The following is a 20,376-nucleotide window of genomic DNA, read 5'->3' as shown; positions in this document are numbered from 1 at the left end:
AGGAAACGAGTTCCTTGGGAAAGTAGTTAAAGTCAATACACACTATATGTGTGTACATACACACATGTGCACTCAGAGTGGGCTAAAATTGAGAATAATGTAGAGTGTAGAAGAAAGTCTATTCTACATATTATCCTCCATCCAGCCCTCATAAACTCATACCTGAGTTCTAGGGTAAGGGCACAACAACAAAAGAATCAATATAAATTCAAAAGGCTCTTTTGTTGACATCCATCCTAGGTAGAAAGACTGAAGGGTTCTGTCAGTGCTGACAATCACAACTCTAGCAGTGATGGCAGGCGGGGTCAGCAGAGGTGGGTCCTGTAGCTTCTACAGTGGGGAACCCAGCCCTGGGAGCCTTTGACCACAGTGGAATCCAGGGCCCTTGTGACACACTAACATCCTCAGTGTTGGGTCTCTGCAGACATAGCAAAGGCCCTAGTGGGACTGCCAGGAGCAGTGATATTTTAGGTATAAACGTTATGGAAGCACAGTTCCTCTAGATGTCCCGTCAGTAAAAGTGATAACTCGTCAAAACTTGGCAGATACCATGTATGTAGTAGTCCCCCAAACTGGCTTACAATACATACTTAAGAATTTGTCTGGAGATTTCTAGAATTATTTGGAAGTCCCTTAAACAGGGGCTTGGGAAGGGTGAAAACAAACAATCTAACGTGATTCTGATTTTGCTTTGGGATGGTAGGGTTTAGGAAAACCTACCTTCTGTGTCCTTGTGTCTTCATTTCTTAGCCTTCCCTCATCAATATTCCCTATATCACTGCTGATGTACGGCACTCGACAGCCTCATTCCTCTTCTTTCTAATTCATGCTTTCCATTTTGATTGGGTGGGGTTGGAATTAAATATGAGAAACTCTAAGTAAAGGTATGAGAAATTTTCATAAGGGTAAAGTGTGTAAGGCCTAACATAAAAACATAATGTTATTCATTTTAGCAAATTGAGGGGTTTTTTTAAATGCCAAGTGTTTTGAAACACTGATTATGTTCAATAACTAAAATTCAAGTAAGTTTGTTAATACCACATTTATATTTCTATTTCATGTCAACCATGCTTCAGATAAATGAAGCATGGTTTGCAAATACAGACAAGGTTGGTCATTTCCCTTTTAATAGAAAAAAAAAAACCAATTTACTGTTTCTCCTTTGTTTTTGATGGCTTTCTGATGCTGATTTTTGTCTTTGTGATACCACTTTTACTCAAGAGTAATATTGAAAAATTTAGCTCTTAGATAAATTGAATGACTCATAATCCCATAAATACAAGAGTAACCCATAAATACAAGAGTAGCTGAGCCTTTAACACAACAAAGAATGAGACCAAATGGATAAAGAAGCAACACGGGGATGTTTCCTGAATTGCCATTAGCGACCACTAGCATCTCCAAATGGGCCAATTTTAAGTGTTGTTGATGGCTGATAGCAGTACTTTAAGGAAATGAGGGGAAAGGTTTTACATTTATCACAGCGACCTAATTTGAACAGTTAGGTAGCAATTAAGTCACATTTATGTTCAAGGTGCATGATGAACTATAATGTGAGTTATCAGTATGTTCCCAACCTGGGCCATTAGCTTTGAGTCAAATACCTACATTCTGGCTCTAAGCCTGATTATAATTTTGAACACTCATAAATAGACTGCATGGTCCAAAAGAAAGAGCTTAGTCAAAGATGTATATTTAAATTTGGCTCTGTCACTTACATAAAGGATCCCCTTAGAACTACCCTAAAGCAGTGTTTTTCCAACTTTAAACGTGTACATAAGTCACCTCGGGTTCTTGTTAAAGGCTGATTATGATTAAATTGGTCTGAGAGGTGGAATCTGAGATACATTTCTACCTCCCCTTGTTCAACTCTAAGTAGCAAGGCCTTGGAGGTTTACTGATACAACATGTAGAAAACATGGGTGTAAATGAGAACACATTTTGTAAGCTGTAAAATGGCATCAGTATCACTTTATCTTAATAGGTGGTGATGCAGTTCAACTCATCAAGAAAAAGTCCTAGAATAAATGATGTTCCGGATACTTAATTTTTCCTTTTTAGCAAAATCAAACACAAAACCAGGAAATGGAAAGGCAACACAAAAAAAGGTATTCAACTTAAACAATTTTGTTTCTTTTTGATTGCTTTCAAAGATTAACTTCTATAATGCCGTCCTGACTAAAATGATGGGGGAAAAAACACACACACAAAAACAAACCCTGCTTTTTAAAAGAAATTTGTACAATGAGACACAATCATAGATTTGCCTTTTAGATGGTCTCAACCTAATCAAAATAGAAACAGTAAATTACAAAGAAAAGGAAGAAGACAGCTGGCTCCAGAAATACTGGCAACAAGAAGAGACTGTTGTGAGGAAAGAAAGGAAAAACTAATAAAAGCAGCCACAAGAACACAGAAATCAGAGCTGTATAAACATCTAGTTTCTCTAAGTAAAACTGCTCTTTTTCATTGCCATTGGTATTTTCTGGAAGAAATGGACAAAATCATCAGGTACCATGATTGATTTCCAAAGCATTTCTGTATTCCTTGTCTAAAGCACTATCAACAATTCCTATTTAAGTGTCTGCTCGAAAACTAACCCCTGTACACAGAGATCATGAACAGACTAAAGAAAAAAGCAGGCCACCCCAGGCTGGTAGGTGGCACATTTCATAAGCAAGAGAACATATATATGAGGCTTGTTTGGGGTGGCTACAGGAAGAGTAGATCTTCACACTCACCAACGGGAATCTTAAGACTCTATATAGAGAGACCTTGCCTAGGTTCAGTCACGTGTACCACCAAATGGTCTTAATAAGGAATTACTCTCTTGGGGCAGCATCCTTGAAACTGTGGGACAGTGAGTAGAAAGTATGTTCCAAGGAAAGGGGAGGGGGTGAGGAGACTGATTGCTGGGGTCCATAGTTAGGGTCAGCTGGAGGTCTCGGCCTTCCGTGAACTCCAACACTAAGGAAACATACACTCTCTCTGAGTTCCAATACCACAATATTTTGGCCAATCTTTCATTATTACATGGTCAGTTTGCTGTATTATGTGAAGATTTTCATCATGCTATCAGAATATGTATGGCAGAACCATCCGTGGAATTAAAAACCCTCCCAAAATCTTTCAGATTTTGGACAGAATGACTCCCTCTCTTAGACCCAGATCACCAACACCCTACCCAGATCAAGCAAAAAGCTTGCTTACTCCCACAATGCATCTCTTCACTGTGGTTCTGGAGACGCCATGATTGTAAGGTTAGAACTCTTCTGCAATGGTGTCAGAAATTCATCAGACTCGCTTTCACCTGAATTTCACCATTTGTCTTCCTGCTTCCATTTCTCTTTATTCTCTCTCACCTGCCTGCAGTGACAGGAAGCATCACTCATAACCCCAAATGCCAGGATATTGTTTAAAAAAAAACATGTATGAATGAAAATTCCGCTTGGCGTCATTAGAGACAGGAAGAAAAGACGAATGAGGCGAGAATCTGAGCACCTGTCAATGTATTCCGACAGCAGCATGCCTTTGAAAGGTAAACTGGAAGTAAAACTACTAATACAGATTACTAGCAACTAGTTAGGCCGGTCAATATCAAATCATGGGACTATTTAAATGCAAACAGCCAGTAAACAATTTGGTTCTGAAAGCACTGAAGATGCAGACCTTGAGAAATGTTTAGAGAAGCCAGAAAGGCACTCGCGGTGGGGAGTGTCACACACCTACACCTTGTTCTGTTGTTCTTTGCACTAGCCCTGGGTGATCTGGGTCAGCTGCCCCAAGTGGGTGGCCTCTTAATTAAGCGGCTCTTCACTCCCCAGTTCCTTCACCTAAGAAAAACCTGAACTTTGAAGATGACGGAGCAGTCGTTGCCTTCCACAGAAACGCTTGTATGGCGCATCAGGAGTGGTTTTAAATGGTGGAGATAATTACTTAATTCAAGCTGTAGCAACTGGCCAAGTAAACATGTAGCAGCCAGGAAGCTATTAGCATGATTTTAAGGCAATTATTCCATTAGTGTTTAATAGTCTCCAATTAGTCTTCTCTATCAAAGTTTGAATGTCTTATTTCCTCCGAAAATTCTTAGAGTTGAGTAATGCAGAAAAGTACCAAACCCATTTTAACACCTAGATTTATATACATGGATCTACCAAACCAACTTTACAAAAGCATGGGGGAAATTCAGGGGTGTGGAGTTGGTAAAACATCTTTTTTTTCTTCTTCTTCTTAGAAGTATTGGGGATAAGAATGTGAGGCTTTGCAGGGGGTTCACTTTGAGAATCATATTAAGAAGGGCTGAGAAAGCAGTGAAAATTCCCACTGCGTCCAATGCCACAACCTCTCTTCGTATTACACTCAAAACGATCCCATGCAAAGCCTCCCAATCTTACCCCCTACGCCTCCACAGGAAGACAAGCAGAGTATCAGTCTCTGACCTTGGGTTTTCACTTGAGAAAAGGAAAATTGCCCTGTGTCCTATTAATGCCTAGTTCCTTGTCCCCTTACCCTGATTAGTAGCTGTTGCTACTGAGCCATCCAGATACAAAGCCCAAAGCATTTCTCTCAAAAATTTCTAGGATACTTTCTCTAAGGACCACTTTAGGGGTCAGATCACTGCTCTGGGAGTAAATTATTGGCCTTCACCAAGCTGCAGTTTTTATATCTATGAAATGGAGTTAATAGTACCAGCACTGCTCCTTGATGAGGTTTGGGGAAGAGTTCTCTGATCTGGTGTCCATACTAGGGCTTTGAAAAGTAAAGAATTACAGAAATGTCATGTAGACTCTGACATAGTATCCTACTATCCCTGATAACTAGCAATGTGAACTTGGGCTTTTTAACTCCCTGAGTATCTGGCAATTCACCCATCAGAAGGCTGGCATCAGAGTCCTTGCCTTGATTACTTCCTACATGTACGGAAGTGTTCAGGTGAGACTGTATGAAAGCAACTGTGTAAAACCAAATAAAAAGGAAGCAACGAGGATAGGAACGCCTGTGGAAGTGAGAGCGAGATTTTGCCAACAAAGTTGTGTACTTTCTACTGTCTTCTTCAAAAGAGCAATCCCTAGGCTCACCCAGGTAGCAGGGCTAAGCGCACAGTGGAGAAGCTGGGTTGTTCTTTTCCTCAGAGACACCTGGGCTCTTGGGAAGCTACCTCTTGAGGAAGGGCATAAGGAGAAAAACCCTTCCTTCAGGTTTTGGTGCTAAGTGCAGCCTGTGCCTGTCATAGCAGCCAAACACCCACCTGACTAATGACCATTGACTTAGGTTACTGATCAGTTCCAGAGCTGCTGGTTAGAACCTGTTGGGATTTTTTCAAAGGAACCCCTCTCTTCCTTTTTTTTTTTTTTCCCTCCCCTTTCCTCTTTATTATGCTTTCCTCCAGTGGCTGAGAGGGGGCGCTGGATGGGGTAGATGAAGAGGAGACAGACCAAAAGGTTGAACTTGATAACAGGGCTGAGCTCGAGGCGGGGTAAATTGCCCTCTGGCCGGCTCCTGGGAAAACCAGGCATCTGCACCCTCAACCCAAGTGAAACGTCAAATTGGTAACGAAGTCTGGCCGTGTCTCCAGCTGTCACCATAGTACTCCGACCTGAAACGTCCGTCTCTTCTGCACACCTGAGCTAGGGGCTACTGCACGCTCCTGCCCAGGAAGCCTGGCTAGTCCTCTGATCTGAGCCCCGCGCGCCATGCTGAAGCTTCTGGAGAGGGTCCCTCGCGTCTCTTCCTCGCTTTGCCCGGATTTCCTCCCTTCTAGGCTGTCTGGACACTCGCGTGCTCCCCTTTCCCCTTTGGTTTTGCCTGCGAATCCCACCCCTCCGCCGCCGGGCTTCTGTCCCGAGCAACAGACGCACGGTCCGCAAGGGTTTGCTTTCCTGACCCCGGCGCTGCACGCCGCCACCCGCACTTGAAACAGAATCCAGACGGTGACCACCCGGCAGACCGGGAAGCGGCGCCCTCCTCCCCTCGCTCCCTTCAGCCCGTGGTCAAGGGCAGCGATCGCGCCGCCGCAGGTCCCTGAACTTTCCTCGCTCTTAGGGAAGCGCTTTGTCTCTTTAAAGGAGACTGGGGACGAATATTAACGACTTGGGTAGGTTCTAACCGAGAAATCTACCAAATCCGCTCCATTCCGTGGCAGGGATGGAGTCGGAGGTCCACGAGCCGGGGCCGAGCCCTCAGGACACCGGCTCGCGCTCACCGCGCTCGGTCACCCCACAGTCCGAGAAATCGCCCCCGCCCACCCCACCCCCACAAGTCTGCGAGGGGAACCGTGGGAGGGGGCGCAAGGCGGATCCTAGAGCCGAGGCTTCCCCCTGCCCCAGCCCTCTCGTGCAGCCTGCTTGCTTCCCAAGCCCAGCGCAACAGCAGTCACCTTGACTCGCCGCGCCACGGTCCCCAGAGGTTTGCAAAACGCCAGAGGGCCGAGGCTCGCAGGCACGCGCTCGCCTGGCCGGAGACCCACCCCTGGGGACGAGTTTCCCTCCCTCGGGCAGCGTGGCAAGTTCCCACTTCGCGGCAGATAATGCAGGGCGGGGCAGGTGGAGCGCCCCGTCGGCAGCCTCCGCGCACCTACCTGGGATGGCTAAATTGGTGAGGGGGATGCTGTGGATGCTCTCCGGCAGAGTTGCCATCCAGTCGGCGAATTTCAGCTCGTTCTTCCCCTGAGACGAGGCCATCGTGCCGGTCGGCGTGCCGCGCGCTGGTCCCCGCACTCCTCGGCAGGCTGGCCCGCTGCTGCCGCTAATCCAATGTTTGCTCCGGCCCCGCTGGAGTTTACACTCCGCTCTGCGCCACACCCACAGGATGGCGCAGACACATGCTAATTTTAATAATTATTCAAAACACCCCATGCTCCCCTAGTGCCTCCGCCAGACTCCGCTGGAGCTTTTGTTCCTGACGTCCGCGCTCGGCTTTCTCCTCTCTCCCCTCCCTCCTCGACTCCCTCCTCCCGTCTTATCCCTCCTCTGCGTCTCTGCCTTTTCTCGCCATTCTGCAGCTTTCCTTGTCTTCTTTCTAACTTGGTTCACCCAGCTGCTTTGCCCATGGCTGTGCTCGGCCCTTTGATGTGACTTCCCGGTCCTATTTGTATGAAAGCCAGTCTTGGGGTTGAACCTAAAATCCTAGTAGACTTGGGATGCTATCGCCTCCCAGGGAGCAGACTCTCATACTGGCTTTCAGGACTTTCCATTCTTACCAAAGAGCTTTCCTTTTGGTGAGCTACAACAGGTTGTGCCTCTCCTCGGCCAGAGCTCACAGCCCTGCTTATAACAAAATGGTGGTCTTTAATGACCAGTTCGCCTAATTTTTGGAGTAGTTGACAAGTGTGCCTTAAGCAAAGAGCCGTAAATTCTAGTGGTTCCTACTTATTCCCTGGTATCCTGTTCCAGACATTTCAAGGTAAAGAAGCACTTCAACCCCTTCCTTTCCTGGATCGTGAGAAATCGGCTATTGCTATGGAGAGAGCTGCCTGTGTCGTTTTCATAGCACTCAGGACATGGCTAAAGCCCGATGCTAGAAGAAAACCACATTTCCCAGTGACATGCTGTAATTATTGTCAGTAGCAGTTGGTGGAATTTATTTGGCAACATTCAAAATGATTTATGCGATTGTCTGACTTTTCATTCCTTGGCAGACTAGAGAGATGTATCTCTCTCAGGAGAAATCAGTCATTGAGCCTCCAAAGAACTGTCTTGGTCCACCTGCTCTCAGATGAGAAGAGAAGAGAAATCCAGTTTTACAAATATGATGAGTCCAGGGGTGCCCTGAGGAACGTACAAGCAATGCACTCAAAATATGTTAAGTCGTTGCAACCCAAAGAATGTAGATGCAGTGGTATGTAAATCCTGTTCTTAAAGCTGATGCTTTCAGGTTGGAGAAATGAGAACAAGGTAGGAGAGAGAGCTAGAAAAGCTGGGAATGATCATTTCACTTCAGTAAACCACACAGCACCCAAAACCACAACTAATGCTTGCTTATTATAAGAAGATGTAGAGCCCACAGAGTATTTACTCCAAATGCGGTACACTGTGAGAAAGATGGAGAGAGGAGATTGATCCTCATCCTTAGTGATCAAATTTTCCATTGCTTCCTAGAATAAGTTAGGGTTCAAGAGAACAAGTTAGGGTTATCTTTCAGAATAAGAAAGACCTGTCCCAGGATTCTTTTTCCTAAGATAAATCTTAATATTCTTGAGAGCCCAGTAGGAGCCTACAAATCCTTTTGATTAGAGTGAAAATTTAGTTCCCGATAAGACGCTAGGTCAAGAGACCTACAAATACCACCCTTCTGAATAATGCTGGTTCTCTATCGGCATTATGGCAAGGCCCTAAGGAGAGAACTCAGATCTGGGAATCAGTTGCTCTGTCTAAATAGTTTGGGCAAGTCTTCTAGTTCTTTTAGCCCAGGTTATCTCCATTATAAAATGTAGATAATAACTCAGAGATTTGTGGCAAAGCTTCCATGAAGGAGTGTATATGAAAAGCTTTGTTATCAGCAAAGCATCATACAAAATGCAAGATTTCTGTTTATTAAGATAACATATGTTTATTTCCTTCATTATCCTTTCTATCCAGACAGAGCATTCATCTTCAGGAGAATGAAGTAATTATTAGATCTTGGGAATATTTTTTTAATAAGATACACTTTAAAAACATGCCCTGTTCAAGTATGTTGAACTTATATGTCTCTCAAAGGTTACAAAGCTTTTTTATTTTTTAATATTTTATTTATTTATTTGACAGAAAGAGCGAGACAGAGTATACAATCAAGAGGAGCAGCAGGCAGAGGGAGATGCAGGCTTCCCGCTGAGCAGGGAGCCTGATTCGAGGCTCTTGTCCCAGGAAGCTGGGATCATGACCTGAGCCGAAGGCAGTCGCTTAACCAATTGAACCACCCAGGTGCCTCTAAGCTTTCTTCTTTTTTTTTTTTTTAATGAAGCCACTTACTTTAAGTGTTGAGGAAAGTTGTCTTTATAAAGAACTGTATGAGGATGCAGAGAAAGGGGAACCCTCTTACACTGTGGGTGGGAATGAAAGCTGGTGCAGCTACTCTGGAAAACAGTATGGAGGTTCCTCAAGAAGTTAAATAGAACTACCCTCTGACCCACCAGCTGCACTAGAGGTATTTACTGCGAAGATACAAATGTAGTGATCTGAAGGGGCACCTGCACCCCAGTGTTTATACCAGCCATGTCCACAATAGCCAAACTGTGAAAAGAGCTGAGATGTCCATCAACAGAGAATGGAGAAAGAAAATGTGGTATACATATATACAATGAAATATTACTCAGCCATCAGAAAGGATGAATTCTTACCATTTACATCGACATGGATGGAACTGGAGGGTATTACGTTGAGTAAAATAAGTCGATCAGGGAAGGACAGTTATCACATGGCTTCACTCACATGTGGAATATAGGAAACAGCACAGAGGATCATAGGGGAAGGGAGCAGAAAAAGAATGGGAAGTCATCAGAGAGAGAGAAACCATGAGAAACTCTTAACTATAGGAAACAAACTGAGGGTTGATGGAGGGGAGATGTATGGGAAAATGAGTTAATTGGATGATGAGCTCTAAGGAGGACATGTGATATGACGAACACTGGGTGTTCTAGGCAACTGATGAATTGTTGAACACTATATCTGAGATTAATGATGGACTGTATGTTGGCTAATTGAATTTAAATTATATTTTAAAAAGTATTGTACACTGTACCTTTTGGTGAAATAAACAATCCCCCTCCTGTTTTATCTGCTTTAAATTTCAGAATTTTTAATATGTTGGTTTTGCATAAAATTTCACATTTTTCAACTTGCAATCCACCAGAAAACACAGGGTTAAAAGTTCATAGTTCTGAATTTCTTTCCTAGTCTTGTAATCAATATTTTAGGCAATTTTATGACCCAGTTTTCCCATCTTTCTATTACCAGCTCCGCCATCACTTATTAAATGACATTAAGAAGTTCATGTAATTTCACTAAGCTTTAGTTATCCCACTGTATTAGTCATAGTTCTCTAGAGAACTATATATAATATATATTATTATACATAAAGTATATTCTATATTTATATATAAAATATAAATAACTTTATATAATAAATATAAATACATTATTATTCATATAAAATTTATATAATAAAAGTAAAATATAATATAAAATATAAATATACATATTACATATATTTATGTTTATAAATATATATGGGAGCAGTGAGGGAAGGAGAAAGATGGAAAAAAGGGAAGAGAGGAGGAAGAGACAGATTTATTTTAAGGAACTGGCTCATGTGATTGTAAGAGCTGGAAAACCTGAAAGGCAACCAGTGAGTTGGGAAATCTGGTAGGACTTCTATATTGCAGTCTTGAATAGGAATTCTTTAGGAAACCTGTCCCAGTTCTCAAGACCTTTGACTGATTAGATGAGGTCCAGTAACATTATAGAAAATAATGTGCTTTGACTCAAAGTCAAATAACTACATAAAAATAAAATAACTAACTACATATGCTGATCACATCCACAAAGATCTTTACAGCAACATCTAGACTAGTATTTGACTAAACTACTGGGCATCATAGTCTAACCAAGCTGACACACAAAATTAACCATCAAGGGGTGCCTGGGTGGCTCAGTGGGTGAAGCCGCTGACTTTGGCTCAGGTCTTGATCTCAGGGTCCTGGGATCGAGCTCCACATCAGGCTCTCTGTTTGGCAGAGAGCCTGCCCCCCGCCCCGGTCTGCCTCTCTGCCTACTTGTGATCTCTGTATGTCAAATAAATAAATAAAATCTTTAAAAATAAATAAATAAATGAAATAAAATAAAAATTAACCACCACAACCACTAGTAAATTAAACTAGAAGTTGTTACTGATCTCTAGGGCCCCCTGTGACTCTATTATTCTACAGCTCTATTTCCTTTGTGATTGTTTCTCATGTGTATAGCTTCTGGAAATAGCAAGAGGTGGAATGAAAATATTTCCTTTGTTTTTGTTTTGCTTTATTTTCTTTAACCAGACAACTCAAGGTGTGGAATAACATTTTCATCTCTGCAACAGAGATGAGAAAATACTAATGATTTTCAATTGTGATATCAATAGTAGTTAACCTTAAAAAACTGTTAAGCGTAAGTAGAAAGAGCAAAATGACTTGTTGTAGTGGGCATGCTACTATTAAAACTTTTTCATGTAATCTTTAACTCTCAATTAAAACCACATTATGCCCAGTTGATACACATTACTACTCATTTGAAACATTTCCTTATGTCATATCCTCTTCCACTCTTAAACACACATGGCTCTTTCTTCCTGGAACTAAACCCATGCTTATATGGTCAATTAATCTATGACAAAGGAGGCAAGAATATACACTGGGGATAAAACAGTCTCTTCAATAAATGGTGCTTGGGAAACTGGACAGCTACATGCCAAAGAATGAAAATGGACTACTTTCTTACACTCATACACAAAAATAAACTCAAAATGGATTAAACACCTAAATGTAAGACCTGAAACCATAAAAATCCTAGGAGAAAACACAGGCAGTAATTTCTTTGACATTGGCCTTAGCCACATTATTCTAGATATGTCTCCTCAGGCAAGGGAAACAAAATCAAAAATAAATTGATTGGAACAACACTAAAATAAAAAGCTTTTGCACAGTGATGGAAAGCAGCAACAAAACAAAAAGGCAACCTACTAAATGGGAGAAGGTATTTGCAGATAATATATCTGGTAAGGGGTTAATATATCCAAAATACATAAAGAATTTATACTACTCACACCATAAAAAAATCTGATCATAAACTGGGCAGAAGAACTGAATAGACATTTTTTCCAAAGAAGATATAGAAATGGCTGACAGACACATGAAAAGATGCTCAACATCACTCATCACCAGGGAAATGCAAATCAAAACCACAATGTGCGGTGCCTGGGTGGCTCAGTGGGTTAAAGCCTCTGCCTTTGGTTCAGGTCATGATCCCAGGACTCTGGGATCAAGCCCTGCATGGGGCTCTCTGCTTGGCAGGAAGCCTGCTTCCCTTCCTCTCTCTCTCTCTCTGCCTGCCTCTCTGCCTACTTGTGATCTCTGTCAATTAAATAAATAAAATCTTAAAAAAAAAAACCCACAATGAGAGATCACCTTACACTTGTCATCAAAGAGACAAGAAATAACAAGTATTGACAAGGAGATAGAGAAAAAAGAACCCTTCCTTAAGCATCTGTTCATGGGAATGTGTATTGGTGCAGCCACTATGGAAAACAATATGAAGTTTTATTTTAAAAACATTAAACATAGAAATACCATATGATCCAGTAATTCCACTGCTGGGTATTTATCCAAAGAAAATTCAATTCAAAAAGATATACACACCCCTATGATTACTGTAGTGTTATTTTTAATAGACAGTAAAATGAAGCAACCCAAGTGTCCACTGATAGATAAATGGATAAAGAATTTTTGGTATAATGTAATATTATACCACATATATATTATACCATATATATTATAATAGAATACTACTTAGCCACATTAAAGAATGGGATTTTGCCATTTGTGACAACATGAATGGAAGGGAGGTATTATGCTAAGTAAAATAAGTCAGGGGAAGAAAAATACAATGTGATTTAACTTATAAGTGGAATCTAAAAAACAAAATGAAACAAATAATTTTTAAAAAGCAGATTCTTAAATACAGAGTACAAACTGATAGTTACCAGAAGGGAAGTACGTAGGGGAAATGGGCGAAATTGGTGAAGGAAATGAAAAAAACAAGCTTCCAGTTATCAAATAAATAAAGAAGGAAATGAAAAGTACAGCCTAGGGACTAATATAACTAATATTGTAATAATGTTGTTGGGTGACAGGTGGTGACTATACTTATGGTGAGCACTCAACAATGTATAGAATTGTTGAATCAAGATGTTGTATACCTGAAACTAACATAACATTCTATGTTAATTATACTTCAATTAAAAAGTAAAATATATTAGAGGAAAAAATATACATGGCTCTTCGCTATGTATTTTCTTTCAGTAGATCACAGTATTTCTTAATGTTGTTGGAGATATGTGTTTTATTTTTACAATTAAATTGTTCTCAAATTATGCTCTAAAAAACAAAGATTCTTCTAGGTCAGAAAACATTAGAACACATTTCAGCTGAGTGATATTTTAAAAGAACTCTGCTTAATGATCTCAGCCAGATCATTAAAAAACACAGTGTTGGAAATAGGCAGTTACAGAGTCAAACTTGAAGTAAAGGCATATAAAAAGGGGAATGAAGAACCTTTGTAAAAGTAACAGTCAATAATCAATGCTGTTTTACTATTCTGTACAATATTCCATTCAAAGAACTTTATTGTATTTCAAGTATAAGAATGCTTTCTGTACTGAAGTTCAAAGTAGAAAAAAAGTGATAACCCTCACTTCCCTTCACCATCATAAGCCTGCAGTGTTCAGTCTCCTCTTGCCTCTCTTCCCCCACATCTGCACCTTACGTGCCAGCCCAGGACAAGCTAATTAGCACCCACTGAATATCATCTAGGGGTTGGAATCACAGGCTCTGGTATCTGAAGGCCTGGATTCAAATCCATGTTTTCCCACTTAGTTACTGTGCATTTGTTGGTTTCCTGAACTCAAGTGTGAAGAGAAATTATTTCCTACTGGGGCAGGGAAAATAGAAGGCACAATGAAGCTAAAATGAAGTGCAGAATTTAAAGTTTATTGAACAGAACATTTATGGGAACTCTGTAACCTGTGGTTTATAGTTTTGCTTCTTGCTACCCTGTGGAATGCACTCTCCTGCTTTTATCTGGCAAAATTCTTCCCATTCAAACTCATCTTGGCCACTCCCCTTCCTGTCCATAGTAGAAGTAATCTCTTTTTCTGTGCATCCACTGCAGGTTGGTTATAGCTAGCTTGTATGTTTCTAATTCTACATTTACTCTTAAAGCATTATGTGGATAGGGATGGTGCTATTGGATACCCTGTAACACCCCTCTCAGTGCCTAAGGCATTCAGCCTCATAATACCCATTCATTTCCTCATTTCATAAATACTTCTTGAGTGTCTCTCATGTGCTCTGTCCTGGAGAGTGAAGATAGAGCTACAAGTCCCCTGAGCTTGTTTCCATCAAAAAGTGGCAAATGATAGATTCATGCCTGAACAAAGAAATGACAAGGCGAGATCCCTCACCTCAATGTCAAGAAGCCTCCTTTGGCATGCCTATCCTTTAGCACCTCACTGGGTACCAAAACACTTAGAACTTAGTTTTGAAAATATATTTTGAAAGAAAAATTGGTTCAAAATTTTTCTGCGTCTCTACTGTTTCCCCTCATTTGTCCCATCCCTAGAGCCATCTTGGTAAAATTAGTGATGAAACCTAGAAATAGCATATGTAGATTTTTGAGGGGCCATTACTAGCAAAATGTGTGATCTCTTGTGGCATGGGAGTGGCTAGGGGTGGAGGGTGGCCTGGGAAAGAAGAAAGAGACCCCTATAGGTCGACATGCAGAATCAAAAAAATCCAAAAGTTATTTTACTCATTCTTCCTTAAAAAATTATGACTATAATTATACCAGTGCTCATAGCAGCATTATTCACAATTGCCAAAAGGCAATTGACAAAGGAACGTCCATTGATGGATGAATGCATAAACAAAATGTGGTTTAATTGTATGATGGAATATTATTCAGCTTTAAAAAAGGAAAGAAATTCTGACCTCTGCTACAACATGGATAAACTTTGAAGACATTATTCTAAATGAAATAAGCCAGACTCAAAAGGATAATTATCATGTGATTCTACCGATATCAGCTAAGTAACGTAGAGACAGAAAGAAGAACCGTGGTTATCAAGCAGGGTCTGGGGAAGTGGAGAATGAGGATTACGGTTTAGTGGGTACGGAGATTCAGTTTAGGATCATGAAAAAGTTCTGGAGATGGATAGGTAGTGATTATAGCTACACAACAACGTAAATGTACTTACTGCCACTGAACTGTGCCCTTAAAAATAGTTCAGATGGCAAATTTTATGTTATGTATATTTTAACAAAACAAAAAAACCCTAATGACCAATGACTATTAGTCATCAGAAGAACCACAGTTGTTTGATCAACTATAAATTTCCCATCGTAATCATCTAGTTAAGAGTTTATCTTCTAGCCAATGACTATGAGGAACACACCTGAAATTATACAAATTAGGTCTTTTACTTTTTGCTGTGAGGGAAAACACACATCATGGAAACTGTGGACTATCTCCTCAAGAGGGCATTTGAGCTTATAAAATTTGCTCTTTTGTTATGCAATTTGGGGGTGAATTTTAAGAAGTGGTATTTGCTCTGATTTGGATGCTGCTAGGAAGTGGTGTAGGGGTAATTCAGTGAGGATCTTGGTAAGTCTTATATTGAAGGAGGATAGACTAGACTAAGCCTAGAGCTGTAGGAAGTCAAGAAGCAGGAGTCACTCACAAGGGTGCAGGATATTTTGATTGGGATGGTGTTGAAAGTACAGATTGCTCTGGGCGGCATAGACATTTTAACAATGTTTATACTTCTGATCCATGAGCATGGGATGTTTTTCCATCTTTTTGTGTCTTCTTCAATATCTTTCACGAGTGTTTTTTAAATCCTAGAGTATAGGTCATTTACCTCATTGGTTAGGTTCATACCGAGGTATCTTATTGTTTTTGGTGTCATTGTAAATGGAATCAATTCTTTAATTTCTTGTTCTAAAGTTTCATTGTTAGTGTATAAGAAACCAACTGATTTCTGTACATTGATTTTGTATCCTGCCACGTTATTGAATTGCTGTATGAGTTCTAGTGATTTGCGGGCTGAGATTTTGGATTTTCCACATACAATATCATGTCATCTGTGAAGAGAGAGAGTTTGACTTCCTGTTTGCCAATATGAATACCTTTTATTTCCTTTTGTTGTCTAATTGCTGTTGCTATGACTTCTAGTACTATGTTGAACATAGTGGTAGAGAGTGGATATTCTTGTGTTCCTGATCTCAATGGGAAGGCTCTTAGCTTTTCTCCATTGAGAATGATTTTCACTGTGGGTTTTTCATAGATGGATTTTATGAAGTTGAAGAATATTCCCTCTATCCCTATACTCTGAAGAGTTTTATCAGAAAAAGGTGTTGTATTTTGTCAAATGCATTTTCTGCATCAATTGAGAGGAACATGTGGTTCTTGTCTCTTCTCTTATTTATATGTTCTATCACATTGATTGATTTGCAAATGTAGAACCACCATTGCATCCCAGGAATAAACAGTACAGAAGTTCCTCAAAAAATTAAAGATAGAGCTACCTTCTACCCTATGACCCAGCAATTGCATTATGGGTATCTACCCCAATGATACAGATGTAGTGAAAAGAAGGGCCATATGCACCTCAACGTTCATAGTAGCAATGTCCATAATAGCCAAAATGTGGAAAATGCCAAGATGCCCTTCAACAGATGAATGGATAAAAATGTGGTCCATATACACAGTGGAATACTACCTAACCATCACAAAGGATGAATACCCAACTTTTGCATCAACATGGGTGGGACTGGAGAAGATTATGCTGAGTGAAATAAGTCAGAGAAGGTCAATTATCATATGGTTTCAGTTATCTGTGGAACATGAAGAATTAGCATGGAGGACATTAGGAGAAGGGAAAAATGCAGGGGGAAAATTGGAGTAGGAGAGGAAACATGAGAGACTATGGACTCTGGGAAACAAACTGAGGGTTTTAGAAAGAAGGGGGGTGGGGATGGGTGAGCCTGGTGTTGGGTATTAAGGAGGGTATGGATTGCATGGAGCACTGGGTGTTATACTCAAGCAATGAATCAGGAACACTACATCAAAACCTAATGATGGGGGCGCCTGGGTGGCTCAGTGGGTTAAAGCCTCTGCCTTCGGGTCAGGTCATGATCCCAGGATCCTGGGATCGAGCCCCGCATCGGGCTCTCTGCTCAGCAGGGAGTCTGCTTCCTCCTCTCTCTCTCTCTGCCTGCCTCTCTGCCTACTTGTGATCTCTGTCTGTCAAATAAATAAATAAAATCTTTAAAAAAAAACCCTAATGATTTACTGTATGATGATTAATATAACCCAATAAAAAAAATTACACAACAACAAAAAAAGTGCAGGGTATTGGATCATTTTTGTGACATGGACAATACCAATGTTTTGTCTATTTTCAGACATGATTACAGAGGAATCATGTTCCTTTTCTTATTCATCAAGGTCACAGAGTGGCCTTGTCTAATATTGATGTTCCATAAACATGTTTATATTCAACAGGGGAACACCAAGGCCAAGCTGATAGTACCTGGAGAACAACAGCCAGATGTCAGGGACTACTTTTCTCTTTCTCACTTTTAAGCAGGACATGGCTCAATCTAATTTATCTAGAAGTCTAAGAGTCCTAGTCTAGTAGAACTTTGCCAACAATAAATGTTACTGGTAACTTAGATATGTACTCCCCATCAATGAAATTTTCTTTTATACTTTACGGCATAAACAGCCTGATGCAATAAAGCAAATTATATAGCTGCATGTGCAAGCTCATGAGGGTTCTTGCACAAGTATGCTTGTGAGAACTTTTGGAGTTTCTTGCCATCCTTGAATATTTCCTAAGATACACATAAGCAAAGATAACCCTCACTGCAGTGTAACTCATTCAATTTGCAACCCCCCGTCAATCCTGTAGATCTAGGGCTGTCTGACAAGCACAGGTAATGTTGTGGGACACAACTAACACCTGAGAGAAGTATTCTAAGAAGAAAAGTCAGACAATGAGCTCTTGGTCCAGCTCTAGTCCTAGAACTGCAGATCAGCTGGGAAGAAGAGTGTCAGAAATATGGGCACATTGTGAGAGGGAGGCCAGGTATCTGGCTGTACAGGAAGCACTGAGCAATGCACAACACTGGGAAACCAAAGAGGAATTAGAGACAATGACTATTTGTGCTTACACCTTTTTTCCAATTACCATTGTAGCACCATTTAATGATAAAACTTCTCCTAATAAAGGTTTACTCTAATGACTGAACAATCATCTTCATTCAGTACTAAACCTTTCTTTACAACTTTATGCAACTCTTAGTCCCTACATGACTTTTTTTTCCTTTTGCTTTCATTATATAACAAACGATTTAAAGATTGAAGCTCCTCTTTTTCATGCTTAAGTTAATGGCTCAGTGTAACTATGCATTAAAGAGATATTAAGTGATATAAAGAGCACTATGTGTCATAGACACCTGATGAATTGCCGAACTCTACATCTGAAACTAATGATGTAATATATGTTGCTAATTGAATTAAAATTTAAAAAAAAGAAATGTTGCCACATTCCCTTTATTTGGAAAGATGAACTTCACATCATTTATAGTGCCTAGACTTATTAAAATTAATATTGTAGTTTTGGACCATAACACTCTTGTCAGAAATTATAAAGGTAAGGGTAAGATGGAGGACAGCAAAGCAGAAGGCATTTAATTTTTTTCATTCTATTAAAAAAGTTTATGTGAGGGACGCCTGGGTGGCTCAGTTGGTTAAGCAGCTGCCTTCGGCTCAGGTCATGATCCCAGGGTTCTGGGATCAAGTCCCACATCAGGCTCCTTGCTCAGCAGAGAGCCTGCTTCTCCCTCTGCCTCTGCCTGCCTCTCTGTCTGCCTGTGCTCGCTCGCTCTCTCTCCCTCTGTCTCTGACAAATAAATAAAATCTTTAAAAAAAAAAAAAGTTTATGTGAATTATTTATATTTTCAAAAACATAAAATAAGTAAAGATGTAATAAAATGCCCAGATCCTGCATTTGCCTTAGTAAATGTATAAACTTGGTGGACCTTTAATCTAAGCCATAAACTATAGACACTCAGAGTAGCTGTACACGATTCTAGTCCTGAACACAAACGAATTCATAATTTGCCTTGGGCATGTGTTTATCATGACCAGTTGTCATAAACTTGTCACTATACTGTTCTGGTGGTAGACACCAAACTTGTGTGTGTGTGTGGTTTAAGCCACAACTAGCTTCTGATTGATGCCATGATACCATAAAAAATTTCATTTTATATATTGTTGATTACTTAATTCAAACAGTCAATTCATATTTTTTAAATCATCAGTGATTGAATGGCAGAGTTTTTTCTGACTGCATTTATCATTAACCTATAGAATATAATTGTGATGCCTAAAACCTCTTGTTTAAGTTGCATGTAGAGAAATACATACAATACATATACAATTTGGGGATGTCATATTTCCCTAAATACAGTCTGTAGGAAAAATGTAAAATATGAAATTAAAGCTTTACATAAATTCAAAGTAATCACATGCTCTGGTTATAGAATTACTATAGGCATATACCATTAAAATATAATTTCCCTGAATACCTATGTTTCATAATCACTGCATTTGTTCTTTATCATCTAAAACATTTCTTTTTAAAATGATTGAAGTTTGTGTATTTTTTTATCATTTTTTGTGGTTTTATGTCTGGTTTTTTTGGTAAAAAGCAAAAGAAAACTCACGTTTCTCTTTTTGAAGCTTTTATTTAAATTCCAGTTAGTTAACATACACTGTAATATTAACTTCAGGTGTACAATGTAGCAATTCAACATGTCCATTACGACACCCGGTACTCAGCGCAGCAAGTGCACTCCTTAATCCCCATCACCTGTTGAATCCATTTTCCCACCTACCTCCTCTCTGGTAACCATCAGTTTGTTCTTTATAGTTTAGAGTCTATGTCTTGGTTTGCTTCTCTCTTTTTTTCCCTATGATCTTTTGTTTTGTTTCTTAAATTCCACATATGAATAAAATCATATAGTATTTGTCCTTCTCTGATTGACTTATTTCGATTAGCAGAATACACTCTAGCTGATGTCGTTGCTGATGGCAAAATTTCATTATTTTTTTTGGCTGAGTAATATTCCACTGTACATCTTTTTGGGCTGTTTCCATAGTTTGTCTATTATAGACAATGATGCTATAAACATCAGGATGCATGTATCCCTTTGAATTAGTATTTTCATATTCTTCGTGTAAATGACTAGTAGTACAATTGCTGGATTGTAGGGCAACTCTATTTCTAAGCTTTTGAGGAGCCTCCCTCCATACTGTTTTCCAGAGTAGCTGTACCAGTTTGCTTTCCCACCAACAATGTAAGAGGGTTCTCCTTCTCTGCAGCCTACCCAACACCTGTTGTTTCTTGCATTTTCTGATTGGTGTGAGGTTATATCTCATTGTAGTTGTGATGTATATTTCCCTGATGATGAGTAATGTTGGGCATCTTTTCACAGGTCTGTTCGCCATCTGTATGTCTTCTTTGGGGAAATGTCTATTCATGTCTTCTGCTCACTTTTACATTAGATCATTTATGTTTCGG

At 40.0% G+C, this 20,376-nt stretch overlaps 1 protein-coding gene across 1 annotated transcript in view; it reads right to left on the bottom strand.

Moving 5' to 3' along the window:
- Positions 1 to 7,114, bottom strand: part of PLCXD3 (phosphatidylinositol specific phospholipase C X domain containing 3) — a 176,046-nt gene extending 168,932 nt beyond the window's left edge. The window contains exon 1 of the mRNA XM_082723308.1: positions 6,578 to 7,114. Within this exon, the coding sequence (XP_082579434.1) occupies positions 6,578 to 6,680 (103 nt within the window). The 5' untranslated portion in view covers positions 6,681 to 7,114. The remainder of the gene's footprint in view (positions 1 to 6,577) is intronic.
- Positions 7,115 to 20,376: the final 13,262 nt, after the last annotated feature.

This window comes from Mustela nivalis (assembly GCF_964662115.1).
Source record: "Mustela nivalis genome assembly, chromosome: 3".
In the NCBI taxonomy this organism is placed as follows: domain Eukaryota; kingdom Metazoa; phylum Chordata; class Mammalia; order Carnivora; family Mustelidae; genus Mustela; species Mustela nivalis.
Note: the sequence above shows the minus strand (reverse complement) of the source record. Positions and strands in the feature narration are given on the sequence as shown.